Raw genomic sequence first — 18,501 nt, 5'->3', positions numbered from 1 at the left:
GAGCTGCTCTGCTTGTTATCTTTGTTTTCTTGCAAGATAAAGAAGCTGTTCTTAGTCTCTTCTACAGAACTGAAAATGTTGAATTTTATGATCACAAGATTGCTATTTTTCCTGAAGTTTCAAAGTGGACGCAGGTTAGACGCAAGAAATTTCTGACATTTCGTCAGTCAGTTTTGGGTTTGGGAGCAACCTATCAGCTTAGATTTCCTTGTAAATGTTGTATTACTTATCAGGCGAACAAATATATCTTCTATGAACCAGAACAATTGCAATTTTTTGGGGAAGGAAAGGCTCTAGACCCCTCTGTAATTTCTACTACTCAGGCCTGAATGTAAATAACCAAAAGAACCCTGTACTTATGAAGGACATATGACCGTGAATGATTTCTTAAAGTCAACTCCCCTTGACTGGGTATGGCTTCATCTCTCCCAAATGTGGACTATGATCATGGTATTAGTAATAGGAGTGCTTTACTCCTATTCTTGTGTTTTGATAATAATTTCTTAAATGTATATTTAATTTCCTTTATCAAAGTGTTCTTGTTCTTTGATGTGAAAATGAATAAAAAAAAAAAAAAAAAGAGACCACCTTCAAATCAGCCATACCAAAAAAGAAGAGGAAGACAGAAACCTAAACACAGTGGGGAAAGAGAAAGAAAATTCCCCCTCCCTCCCCCTGTGTCAGCAGAAGTTCAGCCAGGCTCATCAAGCAACCCTGGTGCAGAACCAGCAATGGTGTAGTGAAGTGGAGCAGGCGAAGCCTCTCAGCCGAACTCTGCTGCCCCCAGAAAAGAGTCTCACCTCTGCAAGCATCACCCATGCACACACATACCCCCCATACATACCCTACTTGTTCCAGGCCCCCCAACCCACTTCCCCCCTCCCAATAAAGCATGTTCCCCCCTCCAGCATACAATCCCAAAGACATTCCCCCAGCCTACCCGGAGACCCCCCCGGAAGTCCCTCAATCCCCCATCCCCAAAATCTGCAAACCCGAAGAGTCAAAACGGATTAACAGGTCCAGGCCAGCATTCAGGAGGGTATCAGGCAAAGTCTCTGAGCCAGGAGTCCCAGCAGGTAGAACAGCCCTAGAGACTCCCAAAGGTCCATCTTGGCTTTCACGAAAAGTCCCGCTAGCTGGTAAGTGACAAGGACTTCAACAGGTCTCAGCAGCTTGCTTCGATGAAGAACAGGAAGCCCCGTGGCTCAGCCCCAGCCAAAACTGAATCGAAGGAGTCTTTCCAAGGTCCCCGAACAGCTGAAGCCCACCAGAGCATAAGCCCGACTCAACAGGGAAAAAGAAACACAGAGAAAAAACTGTAGTTCCCAGATGGGCAACTCAAGCAGGCACCTTCACCAGCAAAGCCCTGGCCTCCTCAGCCGTGGACACGGTGGAGGTCTTACCGTCAAGCCAGACCCGCAGCTTGGCTGGGAACACCAGCGCAAACCTCACCCGCATGGACCTGTTGTGCATGGACCTGCATGGACCTGTTGTGCAGGTCCATGCAGAACGACGCCATAAGCTTGTGCTGGGCTGCGACCCACACCGAATAGTCATTGAAGACCAGCACTCGGGATCCTTCATATTTCAGGGCCCCTGCCTTGTGAAAGGCTTGGAGGATCAGCTCCTTTTCCCGCCAATTGGTGTAGCCATTCTCACTCTCCTCCTGTCTGTGGATTTCACACCGATGCGGTGGGCCCTCTTGCACCCGAAGCGAGCTGCACCCTCAGGCTGACCCAGTTTAGCCGGCAGCCATTCACTGAAGATGGTATACAAGTCCTGGTCCGCTACTGTTTCCGGGAGCCCAATGAGCCGCAGATTGTTACAGCTGCTCCTATTCTCCTGCTCCTCCAGCTTATCTGCCAGCTCCTGAGTTGTTTTCCGGAGCTCCGCCATCTGTGCCGCTAGGCCCATGCGTGTGTCCTCCTGATTGTACACCTGCTGCTCAACCTCTTGTCAGGCGCCGGCTGTGGGAATTGAATTTTTAATGCATCTCATCCACAGCCGACTGGATTTTGTTGAGCCTGTCGGCTAATGCCACAGACACGGACCTGGTGATATCAGTGATCCATTCCCCTGCCGGGATAGTAAAAGTGGCCACCATCTTGGAGGGGGTAGTCGAAGGCTTATCCCGGGCACTTCGTGCAGTTTTTATAGGCATACCGAACACTAAAGCAGGACACCAAGGATGCCCCAGGAAAGCAAGGGGTTCACCCCAGCAGGTAAGTTGAAAAATACCCGGGGGATGTAGGAAAAAGCAGGTATAATCGCTGATTTACTCTCTGTGGAGCGGGAACCCTCCTCTCCTTACCCACGTCTAACTAGGCAGGCTGCATCACGTGACTTCCCCCAGCCCACTTGTTCTGATGGGCAAAGCTTCATCTTCAAGCGATTTCCACAGTGCATGACGTGGGAGCAGACAGACATTAACTTGTACTCTCCCGGGGTCTTATCTGTTCCAAACCATTATTATCACTGGGACTGCCCAACCTTTGTCCTGGCTATGGCGAGCAACAAGAAAGTGGATTGTTTCTTCAATTGATCTGAGCCTGGAAGCATAGGGCTAGACACCCTGATCCAGCTGTGCCAAAGAACAAGCTCTTGTATGTGTTTCCTCTATGGCTCATGGTAGTGCAAATACTTCACAGACTAGCAAGCCACCCAGAGAGAGTGGTGCTTATGGCACCAGATTCGTGGTATTCGGACTTCGTACGTCTGCACAGGGACAGAGGTCTCGGACTACATGTACATTCTGATCGTCTCTCTCGGGATACCCAGAGGTAGTTATTGCTACTCTCCTCAAAGCAAAATAGCCTACAATGGTCTCCATTTACGCCAAGGCATGGAAGACATTTCAGCACTGATGGATCTGTTTAGTATTCTGATATCGGTGGTTCTGGCTTTCCTCCAATTAGGTCTCGACAAAGGCCTTGGCAGGGGCAATGCTCAGGGTCCAAGTGGTGGTCCCCTCATGCTTCAGAGCTCGAACGCAAATCTCCCCTGGTTTCTCATCCCGTCCTTGATGGATCTTACTGTCCAGACCATTTTCCTTGTGGCCATTATGTCAGCTTGGAGCTACAGGACTGTTGTGCAGGGAACATTTCCTCAAGATCATGGAGGCAGGAGTTTCCCTTACACAGAGTCCTGTCCTTTTTGCCGAAGGTTGTGTCGACTTTCCATGTCAATCAAGAAGTAAGATTACCAGTGTTCCAGTCCACAGGGTCAAAAAAGGACCAGATTCTGGATGTGTGCATCTTCATTAGATTATATCGCATACACACCCCTCATTCATACTTCAGATGACTTATTCTTTCCCAATCAGCCCATCCAGAATGATTTCCATTCAGTGAATTTTAAATCAGTGGAATTATAGAGAACAAAGGTGGATTTTCATATTAAAAGCAGTAACTCCTAAGGGATTAAACTTGGAGATAGTATGGATGACACTGATTTAAATTTACTGAATGGAAATTATTCTGATGGGATGCATTCTATTCCACAAAAGCAACTAAAGAGAAAACTCATTCAGAAATAATTGGTGATAATTTAGTTGCATGGCTGAGAGAAAAAGGAGCAGACAAAACTCTTCAAGCTATTAGAGGTGATTCCTGTAATATAAACACTGGTTGGGAAGGAGGAGTGATGTATGTGGAGGAAGCTGGTGTGGATTGTCTGTAACCTGCACACAGGCAAACTACCATTCAGGTATTGGTGACTACTTTAGGGGTATGCGAGCCACTGCATGGGAGCACTGCATGGGTCTCCCTTCCCCCTCCTCTTCCTTAAAGGACACCACTGCTGGGGTTCTCATGCCCTCCTTCCTGTCCTCCAGCTGCATTCCCCCCTCCTTCAGAGCTGACATTGGAGGGAAGACTTCAGAATCAGCAGGGGATCCCAGTTACATCTGTCAAAGCTGACCCAGAAAGCTTTCCTCTGATGTCAGAGGGAAGCCTTTCTGGGTTAGTAGGGGATCCCAGTTACCTTCTTCAGGGCCGTCCAGCTGGGCTGCTCCTTTCTGCCTTCATTCACACAGGGACGCAGGCAGCAGCTCTTGCATGCTGCATGTGGCTGAACCGGAAGCCACTTTTCCAGCCACTTTGACTGGGTGACCAGAGAGTTGGGTAGAGGGAGTGCAATAAATGTGGTATATTTAGATTTTAGCAAAGCCTTTGACAATGTACTGCATATTGATCCTTTCTGGTTCTTACTTTAATTAAAAAAAAAAATTTAAATGATTTCAACCTCTGAAGGCTTAAAAAAAAAGATTTTATCTTCTGAAGGCATTCTAAACTTTAGAGTGCCTTCAGAAGTTGAAATAAAATTTTTTAAAACAAGAATTAGACACGACCAATATACAATGTTTTGCCATAAAACCAATCTGTCTTACAGAACCTTGAATTACAGGATAGGGTAAAATGAGGATCCCTCAGACACCACAGATCAAAAGTATACGACCTTAAAAAGAAAGTAGCCATGGTATGGGGTCCACAGGAATCCTTGTTTAATTCCCTTTGATCTAACGGATCCCACTTGCCCCATGGATCATAGTCTTCCTCCCTCCTGTGGACCTCACAGATCCAGCAGATTGGTAACTGTGTCCTGAGGAGGGGGTAAGATGAAGATCCATGGATTGATCCGAATCTGTGAAGTCTGCAGGAGTTATCCTGAGCACTCCTGCATAGCCCAGAAATAGAGATTCAGTGATCATCAGCAAGTGACTCTGTTCTCCACTGGCATTATTAGGGGCACCGGATGGGAGGAACACACTCAGCATCATCGTGATCCCCTTCCAAGCAACCCTCCTAACTAGGGAGCAGGGCTGGAGCACAAATACTTGAATATGTGTCTTTAATTAAGTTGTCAGCTCAAGGGAGAAGGGACTATCTTATGCATCTCTGTGTCTTATGCATCTAGTAACATTTGAATGGTAAGTATAGAGAGCTTATGTTGGCCTGGCTCCCCTCTAAAATCACTTCCTGGTTGCAAGAACAGGAAGTGACGTCTGAGGGATATGCCAGCGCATGTTCACATTAGCAAAGATTTAAAGAGGTACAGGGGAAGGGAGAGCACAAGTGTGGCGTGGGGATGGGCAAGGAGCAGGGGCTCCCCAGGTGCCTCCTACCCTCACTATGCCACTGTCAGTGGGCAGTTCCCACCTCTTCAGTTTTTCTTTCTGTAAGCGAGTTGAGAAAGTGCCTTTTCAGCGAGTTCAGAAGGTGGTGTCTTTTCTTCTGCTCTGCAATTGAGTTGTTATTTTTGAGTTTTTAATCAGAAGTTCAAGGCTTCATGGTGCTCCATAGGTTCCCAAGATTTCTGGAATAGCTCTGCCTGGGAGAAGGTAAATCCTCAAGTTCAGAAGGCTGTTGTTGGGAGGAACAGTCTTTTTGCAGAGCACCTACCTAGCTAGCCTGCACTATCATTTATGATAGCTCAGGGTGCGCTCCACTGGGAGCTCAGTTCATTCCTGATTTAGCAGGCGCTTGAGTGCTGAGGGACCTCATATTGGTCCAGCTGTAGTGGCTGCCAGCTGTGTCCTCCCCCCTGAAGATGCATGAGGATCTAGTGGTCGAGGGTTTTAGGCTCTGAGCCTGTCTAAAAAGCAGGCCAAAGAGACAAGCTTCTGGAGGATTTTATATGCATGTCTGAAGCAGAGATCTTCTCCTTTGTCCAGCTGCAGTGTAAGCTGATGCAGGCACAGCACCAGGCAGTTCTGTGAGTACAGTCTATTACTGTCTATGGGAAACTTCGGGGTGGTTAAAAAATGGATGTTTTGAGGGTCTCTAGGACATCCTGTAGGATCCCCCTACCTCCAAAAACCCCTTTTCTAAGTTTCAGAAACTTTTTTTTTTTTTGTTGTTGTTGTTGTTATCTAACTCTCCCTGGCTGTTTTTTGGCACCAAAATACAGCCACAGCTACCATCTTGGATTTTCTGATTTTATTTCAAAAGCCTCTATCTGCCTCATAACATCTAGATTTTACTTGTAATTGATTTTATATGGACTCCCTAGGCCTTTCTACTCCTGCATCATGCCAGTTTTGTGCTAGATGACCATCTGAGGGATGCCCATGTGTTGCGGGGGGGAGGGGTGCAGGCATGCTGGTCTCTGTAGGGTCTTGGAGTTGCAGGAAGCTCAAATATTGGATCAAAAATCCCTCCTAGAGCTCTCAAATTGTGACTTGGCATCAGCAGCGAAATGCAAATGCGCAGATGCCTCAGAACCCATCAGGGGGACAGGAAATGTCCCTGCAGAGGTCTTTAGAAGATCCAGTTCAGAGATTTGACTCTGATTTTGTGAGTTTAATGTTTTGAAGCTTGTATGAAATATAAAGGGTCATCTGCATAGTCTGGAACTATGTCAGAGACTGTTAGGGGGGGTTTCCCTTACAGAGCACTGATCCATCATGGAAAGGTATTCCACAGGAGTCAAATGTCAAGTCAGAAAAGGACTTTGATGATGAGGTCAGAAAGAATTGATTCCTTTGCTCCTGCAAAGTGAATCTTCAAGTTTAAAGGATTCTGGGTTGCAAGTGGGTACTACCAGCCAAGAGTCTTTGGTAGCACTGGACTAGGGAGAGGACCTGATGGTATGCAGACTTTAAATTGGCAAATTTGATGAAAGTCATTAATGTTTCTCTGAGGGAGTTAAATTTGGAACCGCCACAGATGTCCATGGCTCAAATTTCACTTTATAAGTAGTTCTAAGACCCAGTCCACATTTTTCTTTTGCGTTCAGAGATCATCACAATGCTGACAGTGCATTAGGAGGTGCCAAAGGGTCCATTGAGGGTTGCCAGAACCATGACAAAATTGTATCCGATTGGCTCCTAAGTTCTAGCAGCTATATGTGCCACTTAAGGTGGATTTGCTGGTAGCACAAGTTACAAAGCAGACTGGAGTAATTCTAAAGGATGCACAGGATTACAGGGTGGCCATAGTCCTCAAACAACAATTTGAAGCTTTAGCTTTGAGTGTGAAAGTGGTGTCTTTCTTTGTGGTACACACCTGCCATAAGATGCTGCGCTAGGTTCCAGCCTCAGAGGAGAGCGCATACCCCCAGGTGGTACTTTTAGGGGTTGATTTATGTAGCAGATGCTCTATATCAGTGGTTCCCAACCCTGTCCTGGAGGAACACCAGGCCAATTGGGTTTTCAGGCTAGCCCTAATGAATATGCATGAAGCAAATTTGCATGCCTATCACTTTCATCATATGCAAATCTCTCTCATGCATATTCATTAGGGCTAGCCTGAAAACCCGATTGGCCTGGTGTTCCTCCAGGACAGGGTTGGGAATCACTGCTCTATATGACACGTTTAGGGTCAAGGGCAAAGTGTCGGCTTTTTATCTCCACTCGCAGAATATTTTGGATCAGACATTGAGCAGGAGATTCTGCCTCTAAAGCTACTAAAGGACAAATGTTCTTTGGCAAAGGATTGGACAAACTTATGGCCTGTGTGGCAGGTTGTTGTCCTAAGTCATTGCCAGACAATAATAATAATAATAATTTTATTCTTATATACCGCCAAAGCCATAGTAGTTCGAGGCGGTTTACAACAAGAAGAGCTGAACAAACAGCGAAAATAATTGCAATGAAGTCGTCGAATATATGTAGAGAGGGAGAATACAAGTAGAGAGGGAGAAAGTCAGAGTAATAGACACAGTGTAGGGACATCGAGTGCATGTAATTAGAATACAGGGATAAGGCATTAAGAGTTCTTGGTTACAAATCGGTTGAACAGGTTTGTTTTAACTAGTTTTCTAAAGCTAAGATAGGATGAGGAGTGCTTAATGATGTTACCCAGCCAGTCCAGTCCGCAGTCCAGAAATGCTGGACTGCAGGGATGGAGATGAAAAAAAATAAAGATGCCAGACCTCCGGGGGAGGAAAGGGGAGGACAGAGATGGAAGATGGATGGTGAGCTTGGAGAAAGAAGAAAATGACAAATGGGCAGGAGACCCTGGCAAGTGAGTTATCAGAAGACAAACAGAAACTAGAGCCTGGCACCAACATGATTTGAATAATGACCAGACAACAAAAGGTAGAAAAAACTACATGCCACAGGGGGAATCAAGTCATGGCTACAAATGGCCTCTCTAGTCATTGGCAGGCTTCTCTGCTCAGAGATAATTTTGTGGATCTAGACAGAGGTTCAGGTGCTCTAGAAGAGCTCAAACATCAGGTTTCGACTCAGCCACTTGTAAGATGTCCCAATGATGCCAGACCAGAGCCCAAGCTACCCTGAATAGGAAAGAGACTCTCTGTGTTCAGGGAAGCCTGGGTGAAGATTTGTTTAGACAAATGAGTGCTGGAAATTATTTATTTGAGAGGGCTACAAACTCAAATTCTTTTGCTCTCTTTAGGATTTCTTGTGGATTCTCCAGCTAGAAGACCAGAGAAGATGGTCAAAGTTTGACTAGATAGTAAAATGGTTTTTGGGGATTCAAGCCGTACAGCCTGTGCCAGACGCAGAATCAGGCTCGGGTAGATATTCCATATACTGTATTTTATTGTGCCCAAGAAAGACTCGGATGACTGGAGACCAATCCTGGATCTGAAGTTTGTAGATGCAGCACTAAAGGTGCCCAGGTTCTGGATGGAGACCATGCGTTCGGTCATTGCCTTGGTGACACCAAGGGAATTCCTAGCCTCGCACACACAGTTCCTCAGGTTCCATATGCTGGGAAAGCATTTTCAATTCTCGGCATTTCATTCAGGTTGGCAAAGCACCTCGCACCTTTTACCAAGCTGATGGTGCTGTAAACAGTTCACCTGCACAAGGCAGGGATTCAGGTACAGCCATACTTAGATGACTGGTTAATCAGGGCTCCAGCCAAGACTGACTGACACAAGGCAGTGACACAAGTTGTTCAGCTCCTGCAAGATGTGGGGTTGATTATTTCTGAGTAACCTGGAACTAACCCAATCCCTGGAGCATTTTGGATCAGGGATCCTCTTCAACATAGCTTGGCTGCTCCAATGTTACAAGTTTTGAAGATGAGTTAAGAAGCAACGTGTGGAATCCCTATTGGAATAGTGGATGTATGAACTTTGGAATAGACTTTTAGTTAATGATGGAACTTTTATTGACAATTAGGGAAAGGTTTTTCTTATGGACATATACATGATGTGTGGGGAGGGGAAGGGCTCTCATTGGGATATTTAAACATCTCACACTTGATATGGTTGTAATTGGTGATGAATATTTATAAAAGCTTGATTTGTACAAGTGATATGATAAATGCTTTAAAAATTGAATGTACTGTATATAGATCTATAACTTCTTTAACATGTATGCATATTCATTAGGGATATCTTGAAAACACAAATGACGGGGTCCTCAGGACAGTTTTAATAATCACTACTGTGGATAATTCCTTCTGCAAAAACTTGCAGTTAGAGGTAAATACCCCACTGGTTATGTTCCTTTATATTGGAAAGAAGATTATTGAGATAAGAACCTAATGTTCCCAAAGGGTCGGGATGTTGGGGGAAGGCAATGATGTCCAGGAGTGAAAAGCATGTTGCCTACCCATTTTGAACCCATTCTACCTGCTGCCTTATTGACCCACTTGGAGTGATCTTGGTTTTGATAAAGCCTGAACAAGTTTAATACAATGAACCAGCAAAGACCGTTGTGGAAGTATTTCATGTTGGTGTGTCTTGTAGCCATGAAGATACAAGTCACCACCCCATTAATGAAGCTCTGTTGATGCTTATACTTATCACATAGTAATTTGTTTGATCTTTGTCACTTTGACACCTAAGTTCATAATGGTTTGCCATTGTACAGTCTATGATCTGATGCCACCTTCAATAGAAAAGTTTGAAATTTTGGTGCACCAGTTTTCTTTGTGTTCTGGTTTCCTCTTTGTTCTGTTCGATTTTCCAGATCTTGACCATGATCATTTTTTTAAATGTCATTGTCCCAAACTGCTCTCTACTTTCCTTTGTCTTTTGTCCTATAACATATCTATATGAAATAGCAGGCTTTTGCAAAAGGACTGGTTGTGCATTGAATGCCTTGGTTCTGGAAACTCAGAAGTGCCTCTTGCCCTTGACGTGACTGCAGATAAGAAGCTTTTTGAAGTGAAACGCAAAGACCAGATCAGTGCCCTGAATAATCTGATAGAGCTCAATGATGTGAATCAACAGTATAAAATCATCGACATCATGCTGAAAGGGCTGTTCAAGGTGAGATGCATCATTGCTCATCCATCAGTGCAAATATAGTTGATCACACAGTCATAACATGATCTGATTAACAGAAAAAAATAGGTTTCAAGGGTAGAACCACATTCAGAGAGAGAATACGAGTTAAGCAACGTTGTTGCTTAGTACTGAGTGCTGACAGGAGGAGGTCAATTTGGTGAAAGTAAGATTTTTGATCAGGCCTATAATACCAACTTAATGGAAGCATTGGTATAACACAGACTTTTATGGGGAAATATGTGTTCTCATTTTGTGCAGGTTCTTCTCAGAAAGCTATCTTATTAGACTTTCAATTTTTCCTGGATTTTGCTTTTACTCAACATTCTATTCAATATAGATATCAAGTACCTTAGTGACATCCTGTGAATAAGAGAGCAAAAAGCATTTACAGAGCTACATGTAGTTCTGATCTTTTGCTGAGTGCTTGTATATTTTGTAAGATTTTTGTTTATTGAGCTTCGCTGTCCATTCATTCATCTCTCTATGAAACTGATATTTGTACCCATATTGCTCAAAATTTCCACGTTGAATTCCTCCTTCAGATGGCAGTAGATTCCTCTATACCAGTGGTAGGCAAATTCATTAGTCAAAAGAGCCAAAGATCAGCAGTACAACTATTAAGATTTCTTTTGAGAGCCAAATTTCTTTTCAAGAACCATGTTTGTAGGAGTCAGTTTAAACTAGCTACTAACATGAAATAAAACCAGATTTCATCATAATAATAATCTTATTTATTGACAAATCTTTTTCTACCTTTTTTCGTTTCTGCTTTAATCATCTTGTTTTCACTCACTTCTTTCTAGCCAGAATCTGTCCTCTCTCTGTCTTCCATGAAGCATTAGCTCCTTCCATTAGAGAGTTGCACCCGTCCCTAGAAACTTTAGAAATAGTTATTTCATTTAATTATGCTACTGAATTAAAGGCTCCAGTAGAGACCCATTTACAAATAAGCACAGACACTTTATTAATTTGGAAATATTAATTGGGAAGAATATATACTTTGTAAACAGGTTTGTACCAGAGCCTCTAATGTAAATATAAAATATAAATACTCAGCTGATGAGAACCCCCAAGCTGTCAGCTGAGGACTTCCTTTGCAGTTGGCGGGGGGTCCCTTTTGCCAAGCTTGGCAGGCAGCAGTAGCGTCCCTGAGTCACAGATGCTGGCACCTCAGTGGTTCTCCCTCCACTGCTGTGCTTGGTGGTCCTCTGCTGGCGGTGCTTGGGGATCCCCACCAGTCACAGCAAGGGTCAGAAGTACTTCAACACTTTTCTTTTGAACACAGTTCAGACATCTGCTATATACATTTCCCAAAACTAACATATTTTAGTCAATAAATTCCGTTTTTTACCTTTGTTGTCTGGAGACTTATTTTTCCATAAAGTTGGTCCCAGTTTCTTTTTTCCGTTTTCCAATCTTCTGTAAATTCTTCTGTTGCTATCCATTGGTTCCTCCTACCATGGTCCAGCATTTATCCCTTTCTGATCTTTTGCCCCTACCCACCAGTCCCATGCCCAACATTTCTCCTTCTATCACCCCTCTCCAGCACAATGCCACATCTCTCCCTCCATTCCCTTCACCACTATGTCCAACATTCCTCCCTCTTCCATCCATTTCAATCTGTCCGTTCCACCACAATATTTCTCCCTCATCTGTATCTCACTCCCTCCCTATGACCAAAAATTCTCCTTTCTTCCATTCCCCATGTACACAACCATCTCTTTCCCTCCCTTCCTCTCTCCCAAGTTCATGCCTTCTGTGTCCAAAAATGCATGCCTTGTGTCCAAAAACGCACTCCCTCTCCCACCTCAACATCTCTTTCCCTCCCTTCCTCTCTCCCAAGTCCGTGCCTTCTGTGTCTAAAAACACATTCCCTCCCCCACCTCAGCATCTTTTTCCCTCCCTTCCTCTCTCCCAAGTTCATGCCTTGTGTCCAAAAATGCACTCCCTCCCCCATTTTGTGTTCTGCGTTTGCCTCCCAAGTTCGACCTCCTTCTGTCCTGCATTTGCCTTCCACGTTCGTGTCCAGCCCTCATCTGCCAACAAATTACCAACTTTCTCATCCAAATGGAACTCGAACCGCGAGGCTTGTCTTCTATTTCCTGCCTGCCCTGCCGCAGCACACATAGCCGACCGGAAGTCTTCCCCGATGTCAGCGCTGACGTTGGAGGGCAGGCTTTGCATAAACCCTCCCTCCGACGTCAGCGCTGACATTGGGGAAGACTTCTGGTCGGCTATGTGTGCTGTGGCAGGGCAGGTATGAAAAGAAGACGAGCCTCGCGGCTTGAGTTGTATTGAACCCCGCGGGATCCCCGCGACCCTAGGGGGCGTCCCCACGGGATCCCCGTGATCCAAAGGGGGAACCTGCGGGATTCCCGTCGTCCCCATTCCCATGCAGCTCTCTACCTTCCATGTCTGCCCTCTCTCTCTCTGCCCCTGCCATCCACTGTCCGCCTTCTCCCCGTTCAATATGGTATCTTCCTTCTTTCTATGCTCCTTCCATAAATTGTCTATCTTGTGCCCCTTCTCTCCTTTGTACATGATTCATTTCAGCTCTGCCACCTCTCCATTTTTCTCTGTCACCACCCCCTCCCCTATGTTCTGGCATCTCTCTTTTCTCCTTTCCTTCCCACTCCACGGTCTGGCATCTGTCTCCTTCCCTTCCCTGATTCCATGGCATCTCTCCTTTCCTTTCATCTCTCCCTCCCCATCCATGCTCTGACATCTCCTTCCTTTTCCCTTGGTCTGGCAGACCTTCCTCCTTCCCTCCATGTCTTGGCATATCTCCCTCCCTCACTTCCCCCAAGCCCTGGCATCTCTTCCTCCCTCCATGACCTGGCATCTCTTCCTCCCTCCCTCTCTCTCTTCCCTCCATGACCTGGCATCTCTTCCTCCCTTCCCTCTATGACCTGGCATCTCCTTTCATTCTTTCCTTTCCCTCCAGTTGGGTGCAGCAATTCTCCCCCTCTCCTCTGCTCCCTTTCCTTCTTCTGTCACTCCGTCCCTGGTCGGCAGTGCAGCCTCTAAGCGGGTGCTCCAAGGCCTGGCATCATGAACTTCTTCAGGCAGTAGCATTCACAATTTGCTGATGTTGCCGGTTTTGGGCCTTCTTCTATTTTGGGTCCTGCTTTCATGGAAACAGGAAGTAGGCAGGACTCAGCAGAGAGGAAGGCCCAAAGCCGGCAACAGCAGCTAATTGTAAATGCTGTTGCTGCCCGAAAAAGTTAAAGATGCCAGGCCTTGGAGCACCTAGGGCAGACTGCTTCTCTCCCTATAGCCGGGACCCCTCTGAAAAGGAACATTTAGCTCTATCTCCCATGCGAACCCCGCCGACCCACCGTGAGATGACCAACAAACCTCCCTCCAGCACTCTTCGGCAGCCGCAGCACTCTAAACAGGATGCTTTGCAGTTCGCAGCCTTCTGCAAGTGACTCCCTCTGCCACGTCACTGATGATGTCATCAGTGACGCAGCAGAGGGAATTACCAGCAGAAGGCCATGAACTGCAAAGCAGCCTGTTTAGAGTGCTGCGGTTGCCGACGAGTGCTGGAGGGAGATTTGTTGGTCTTCTCACGGTGAGAGGGTCGATGGGGAGGGCCTGGGAAGATGATGCTGGGGGGGCCGGGACTATGACAGGGGGAGCAGGGCGATGACATTGCTGTGAATCCAGTGAAGGTGAGGGAGATGCCCAAATGACCCTAAAGCACCGCACCTGGCGGGCCCCCCTGATCATTTTGGGCCTTATCCTTTAATCCGGCCCTGATGGCAGCCGTTCTCACAAACTGCCTGCGGCTGCCCTGTCAGAAACGGGAAGTTGTGGCAGAGGGAAAACTTTGGGGCAGCCGCCAGAAGCTTGTGAGAACAGCTACTGTGTCAGGGCCCTTCTGTAAAGGAAAATTTTGGCTACTGGCAGAGCCGCACTCAAGTGATTAAAGAGCCGCGGTTTGCCGACCATTGCTCTATTCCATTCCTTTCCCTAAGTGTGATCTCTGTGTTCCTAGACTGAAAAGTAGGCTCCAAAGCACAAGCTGTGTTCTTTGGTTGACATCACAGCACGTTCAATTCAGATAAGGGCTGGCACTGTAACAGCTAGAACACAGAACACTTTTATGGTTTATTAAAATGTCATATACCACTTTTCTTAGAGAAACAAAGCAGTTTACAAACATAATTAAAATCAAATCAGTTAGAATAGAACTCCAAAACTTGTAGGACAGATAAAAGGTTAAGCAATTGGTTATGCATGCCAGCAGGAGTCCTCAAGCACACTCACCATAAGCCAAATGAAATAAAAAAATGAAAAAGACAGTATAATATAAAATCCCCTAGTGGTGATGTGATGCAATTACATTATAATTTAATTACAATTAAATGTATGAGATGTTTATAACCATGGTCAGATGTTTCCAGGGCTGTGGAATCAGTAGATAAATCCTTTGACTCCGACTCCTCAGTTTCTTGTACCTCTGGCTCGGTACCCAAAATTGTCTCCGACTCCACAGCCCTGGATATTTCAATAGGTTTCCCTTTCAATTGAAACAAACATTGAGGTTAAACATTTAAATATTTGTATTTATTTGTTGCAACTGAAAACAATAATAATTGAGGGTGGAAGAAAACTAAATAGGTATGTCTAACAATTGTTATCAGATGTTGTCTAAACAAGGTAAATTAAGTTTAAATGAATAGCAAAGCTAATTTACCATTTACGTGTGATCAGATTTACATTGATTACACCATTATAGTTAGTGGCAATATTTAAACCTCAAACGTCATGCCTTTCAGCTTAATACCAACTTTGTTCCAGGATTTCTAGAACCACAAGTAAGTATTTGACAAGGTAACCAGGGAGAGTTTCTTGATCACAAAGTTCAATAAAATATGATCAACCGGTAGATTGGGAAGGCAACGCGAGTCGATCACGGAGCCCATCCCGGTCTCCGTGATAGACTCATGTTGCCGTCCCGATCTACCGGGCCGATCAGCTTTTCTTTCCCTGACGTCCCCTACCGCCGCCCTCAAGCTCTCCCTGCAGAAGTGTCAGACCTCTCTCTGACGTCAATTCTGACGTTGGAGAGGAAGTTCTGGGCCAACCAATTGCTGCCTAGCTGGCCTGGAACTTCCTCTCTGACATCAGAATTGACATCGGGGAGCGGAATGCTGGTCGGTCCGACGCTTCTGCAGGGAGAGCTTGGGGCAGCGGTGGCTTGGGGGTCTATTCCCCGATGGTGGCGACGGCAAACCTAGTAGCTTGGGGGAGGGCAGGGAAACAAAGAAAGAAGGGAAACAGAAAGAAAGGGGGAACAGGGAGACAGAAAGAAAGGGGGCATGGAGAGGGAAAGAGAGAGAAAAAGTTGGGGGAGAGAATGAGGTCTAGAGGAGAGGAAGCAAACAGGAGGCTGAAAGAAGGGAAGAAATATTGGATGCACAGTCAGAAGAAGAAAGTGCAACCAGACAACAAAGGTAGGAAAAATGATTTTATTTTCAATTTAGTGATCAAAATGTCTATTTTGAGAATTTATATCTGCTGTCTATTTTGCACTATGGCTCCCTTTTACTATTTTGCACTATGGCTCCCTTTTACTAAACCGCAATAGCGGTTTTTTTAGCACAGGGAGCCTATGAGCGTTGAGAGTAGCGCGGGGCATTCAGCACAGCTCCCTGCGCTAAAAACAGCTATTGCGGTTTAGTAAAAAGGGAGGGGGTATATTTGTCTATTTTTGTATGGTTGTTACTGAGGTGACATTGCATAGAGTCATCTGCCTTGACTTCTTTGAAAAAACCCTGGAATATAAATAATATTTTCTCTGCCTTTGTAGGTTTTGTTTTGTTTTTTTAAATTTATTGCTGGTAGATCATTTTGACTTGGACATTTTGAAAGTAGCTCACAAGCCCAAAAAGTGTGGGCAACCCTGCTTTAGATCTTCAGTTCTCAAAATAACATTTAGCTTTCACAATTAGTTTCACATCTCCAAGCTTTACACAACTGTGTATACTGGTTAAGATCTCAGCAAATTAGTAATCAGAAAAGACTGCAGGAATGCACTCAGCAGAAAAACAGCTGAATACTAAATTACATACAAAACATTTGCTGTAAACACCAGTAATAATAGGCAATCTGAGTTGAATCAATGGTCTTACACAGTTAAGAGATTAAAATTCTCTATTTTCTAATTCTTAAGTTTGTTTTTAGCAACAGGAATCATAAAAATCCAGTTTTAACTCTGAAACACACTTTAAAAGTTCTTATCAATTTTCCTTTGAAATATAACTCCAAACTTAATTTAGAAATCTCAATAAATCATGAGAACCAGCAGGTATCAGATAAGTTCTTGACCCATAATTCACACAAACTCTACAGTATTCTCCTTCACAGTCTTCTCATTACATACCTCAGCTCAACAGCCCATAAACAGGTTTAATTTGCAACATTTTTCATAAAATCAAACATTTACTGGAAACATTAAAAAAAAATGTTCACACCTTCCACACACACAAACTCCACAGCTGACATACAAAATTTCACCCAGCAGACACACACCACTTCCTCACTAAATCTTTGTGCTACGTTAATCTCTGCTCTCTTCTAGCTCACAATAAGGGTCCTGGGGTTCTCAATGAGACAGCTTCTGTTAAGTCTAGCTTCCCCCAAGATTCCTGTCTCTTATATTTTTGATCTCCCTGCAGCTCCCAGCCTCTGTGCATGGGCCTAGTCTCTGAGCAGCTCTCAGCATTTCCTTCCTGCTTCTCCACTTAAGTGCTTTAAATTTATGTTTTTTTCTTCCTGTTACAATAGCATCTTATTCTTCTGTTCCACATATACCGTATTTGCCGGCGTATAAGACGACTGGGCGTATAAGACGACCCCCCAACTTTTAGTTAAAATATAGAGTTTTGTTATATACTCGCCGTATAAGACTACCCCTTCTTCCGCACACCTTCTCTACCGCCCCGGGTGCAGCACAGCCGGCCAGGTCCCCTTACTTTTGTGGCACTTCCCCGACCGACCGACAACAGCCCCGGTCCGACAAACCTCCCTGCCCTTAACCGCGAATCTAAATTACCTTCTTACAGCTGCTGTAAGAAGGTAATTTAGATTCGCGGCTACAGGGCAGGGAGGATTGTCGGACCCGGGCTGTTATCGGTCGGTCGGGGAAGTGCCACAAAAGTAAGGGAACCTGGCCGGCTGTGCTGCAACCGGGGCGGGGCGGCCGCCCCTCTCCCTTGGTAGCCATTCGAACCGCGAGGCTACTCTCCTTCTCCTTATCTGCCCTGCCTGCTGCACAGAGCCGAACGGAAGTCTTCCCGACGTCAGCGCTGACGTCGGAGGGAGGGAGGGCTTTGTTTAAGCTTTGTTTAAGCCCTCCCTCCCCTCCGACGTCAGCGCTGACGTCGGGAAGACTTCCGTTCGGCTCTGTGCTGCAAGCAGAGAAGGTAGGGAGAAGAAGAGCCGCGTACATCCAGAAGACTGAGCATCCAGCCCCGCAGGAGCCCCGCGACCCTCGGAGGCGTCCCCATGGGATCCCCGCGACCCTAGGGGGCGTCCCCACGGGATCCCCGCGACCCTAGGGGCGTCCCCGTGCAGCTCTCTAAACAGTACCCGGCGTATAAGACGACCCCCGACTTTGGGGAGGATTTTAAGGTACTGAAAAGTCGTCTTATACGCCGGCAAATACGGTACTTATCCTGATTCAACACAAATCACAGTTCAGATCGAAGTTTTAAGAAAAAATGGACAAAACTCTACAAATTTAAAATATAAAATGTAACCCATCTGCCCAATTCTGTTGAAGTACCACAAACTTGAGGAAAAAGGAACATTTTTAGGTTTGTTTGTTTTTTTTTAAACAGTCTATAATCTGAAATTGATCTAAATTAATCTTGGAGAGTTCTACAGAGTTTAGCTGCTTGAAAACCAAAGATGGAATTAATTAATTTTGTTTAGTTTTTTACCTCTTAGATCATGGAAAATAGTATATCACAATGTATAAGTCACTAAAGTTGAGGAGAAAACAAATAGGCCATACATATGGGGGAGTATATGGTGCAGTGGTTAAAGCTACAGCCTCAGATATAGGTGGTCGCTTTCCACTTACGATATAGGCTGAAGAAATGGCCATATGGATCCATCTTAAAATGGTCAATTTTGAGGCTAGTCAGCTTTTACGGCCAGCACCCACCAGTACAAAGAGGTGATCCAATAGTTGAAATTTGTTTGCAACCTCCAGATAACTACAGTAACACTCTGCACACATTCAGTGATTTTCAGCACTTCATCATTCTTCCTCAATCT

At 45.2% G+C, this 18,501-nt stretch overlaps 1 protein-coding gene across 5 annotated transcripts in view; it reads left to right on the top strand.

Moving 5' to 3' along the window:
* CCDC134 (coiled-coil domain containing 134) overlaps positions 1-18,501 on the top strand; it is a 90,819-nt gene that overhangs the window by 26,747 nt on the left and 45,571 nt on the right. For all 5 annotated transcript variants that reach the window (XM_033929356.1, XM_033929359.1, XM_033929360.1 and 2 more), the window contains one exon: positions 10,070-10,191. In XM_033929356.1, coding sequence (XP_033785247.1) covers positions 10,070-10,191 — 122 coding nt within the window. The remainder of the gene's footprint in view (positions 1-10,069; positions 10,192-18,501) is intronic.

The sequence above is a fragment of the Geotrypetes seraphini genome, chromosome 2 (assembly GCF_902459505.1).
Source record: "Geotrypetes seraphini chromosome 2, aGeoSer1.1, whole genome shotgun sequence".
NCBI lineage: Eukaryota > Metazoa > Chordata > Amphibia > Gymnophiona > Dermophiidae > Geotrypetes > Geotrypetes seraphini.
The sequence above is the reverse complement of the archived record's forward strand: the minus strand, read 5'-3'. Positions and strand labels throughout refer to the sequence as shown.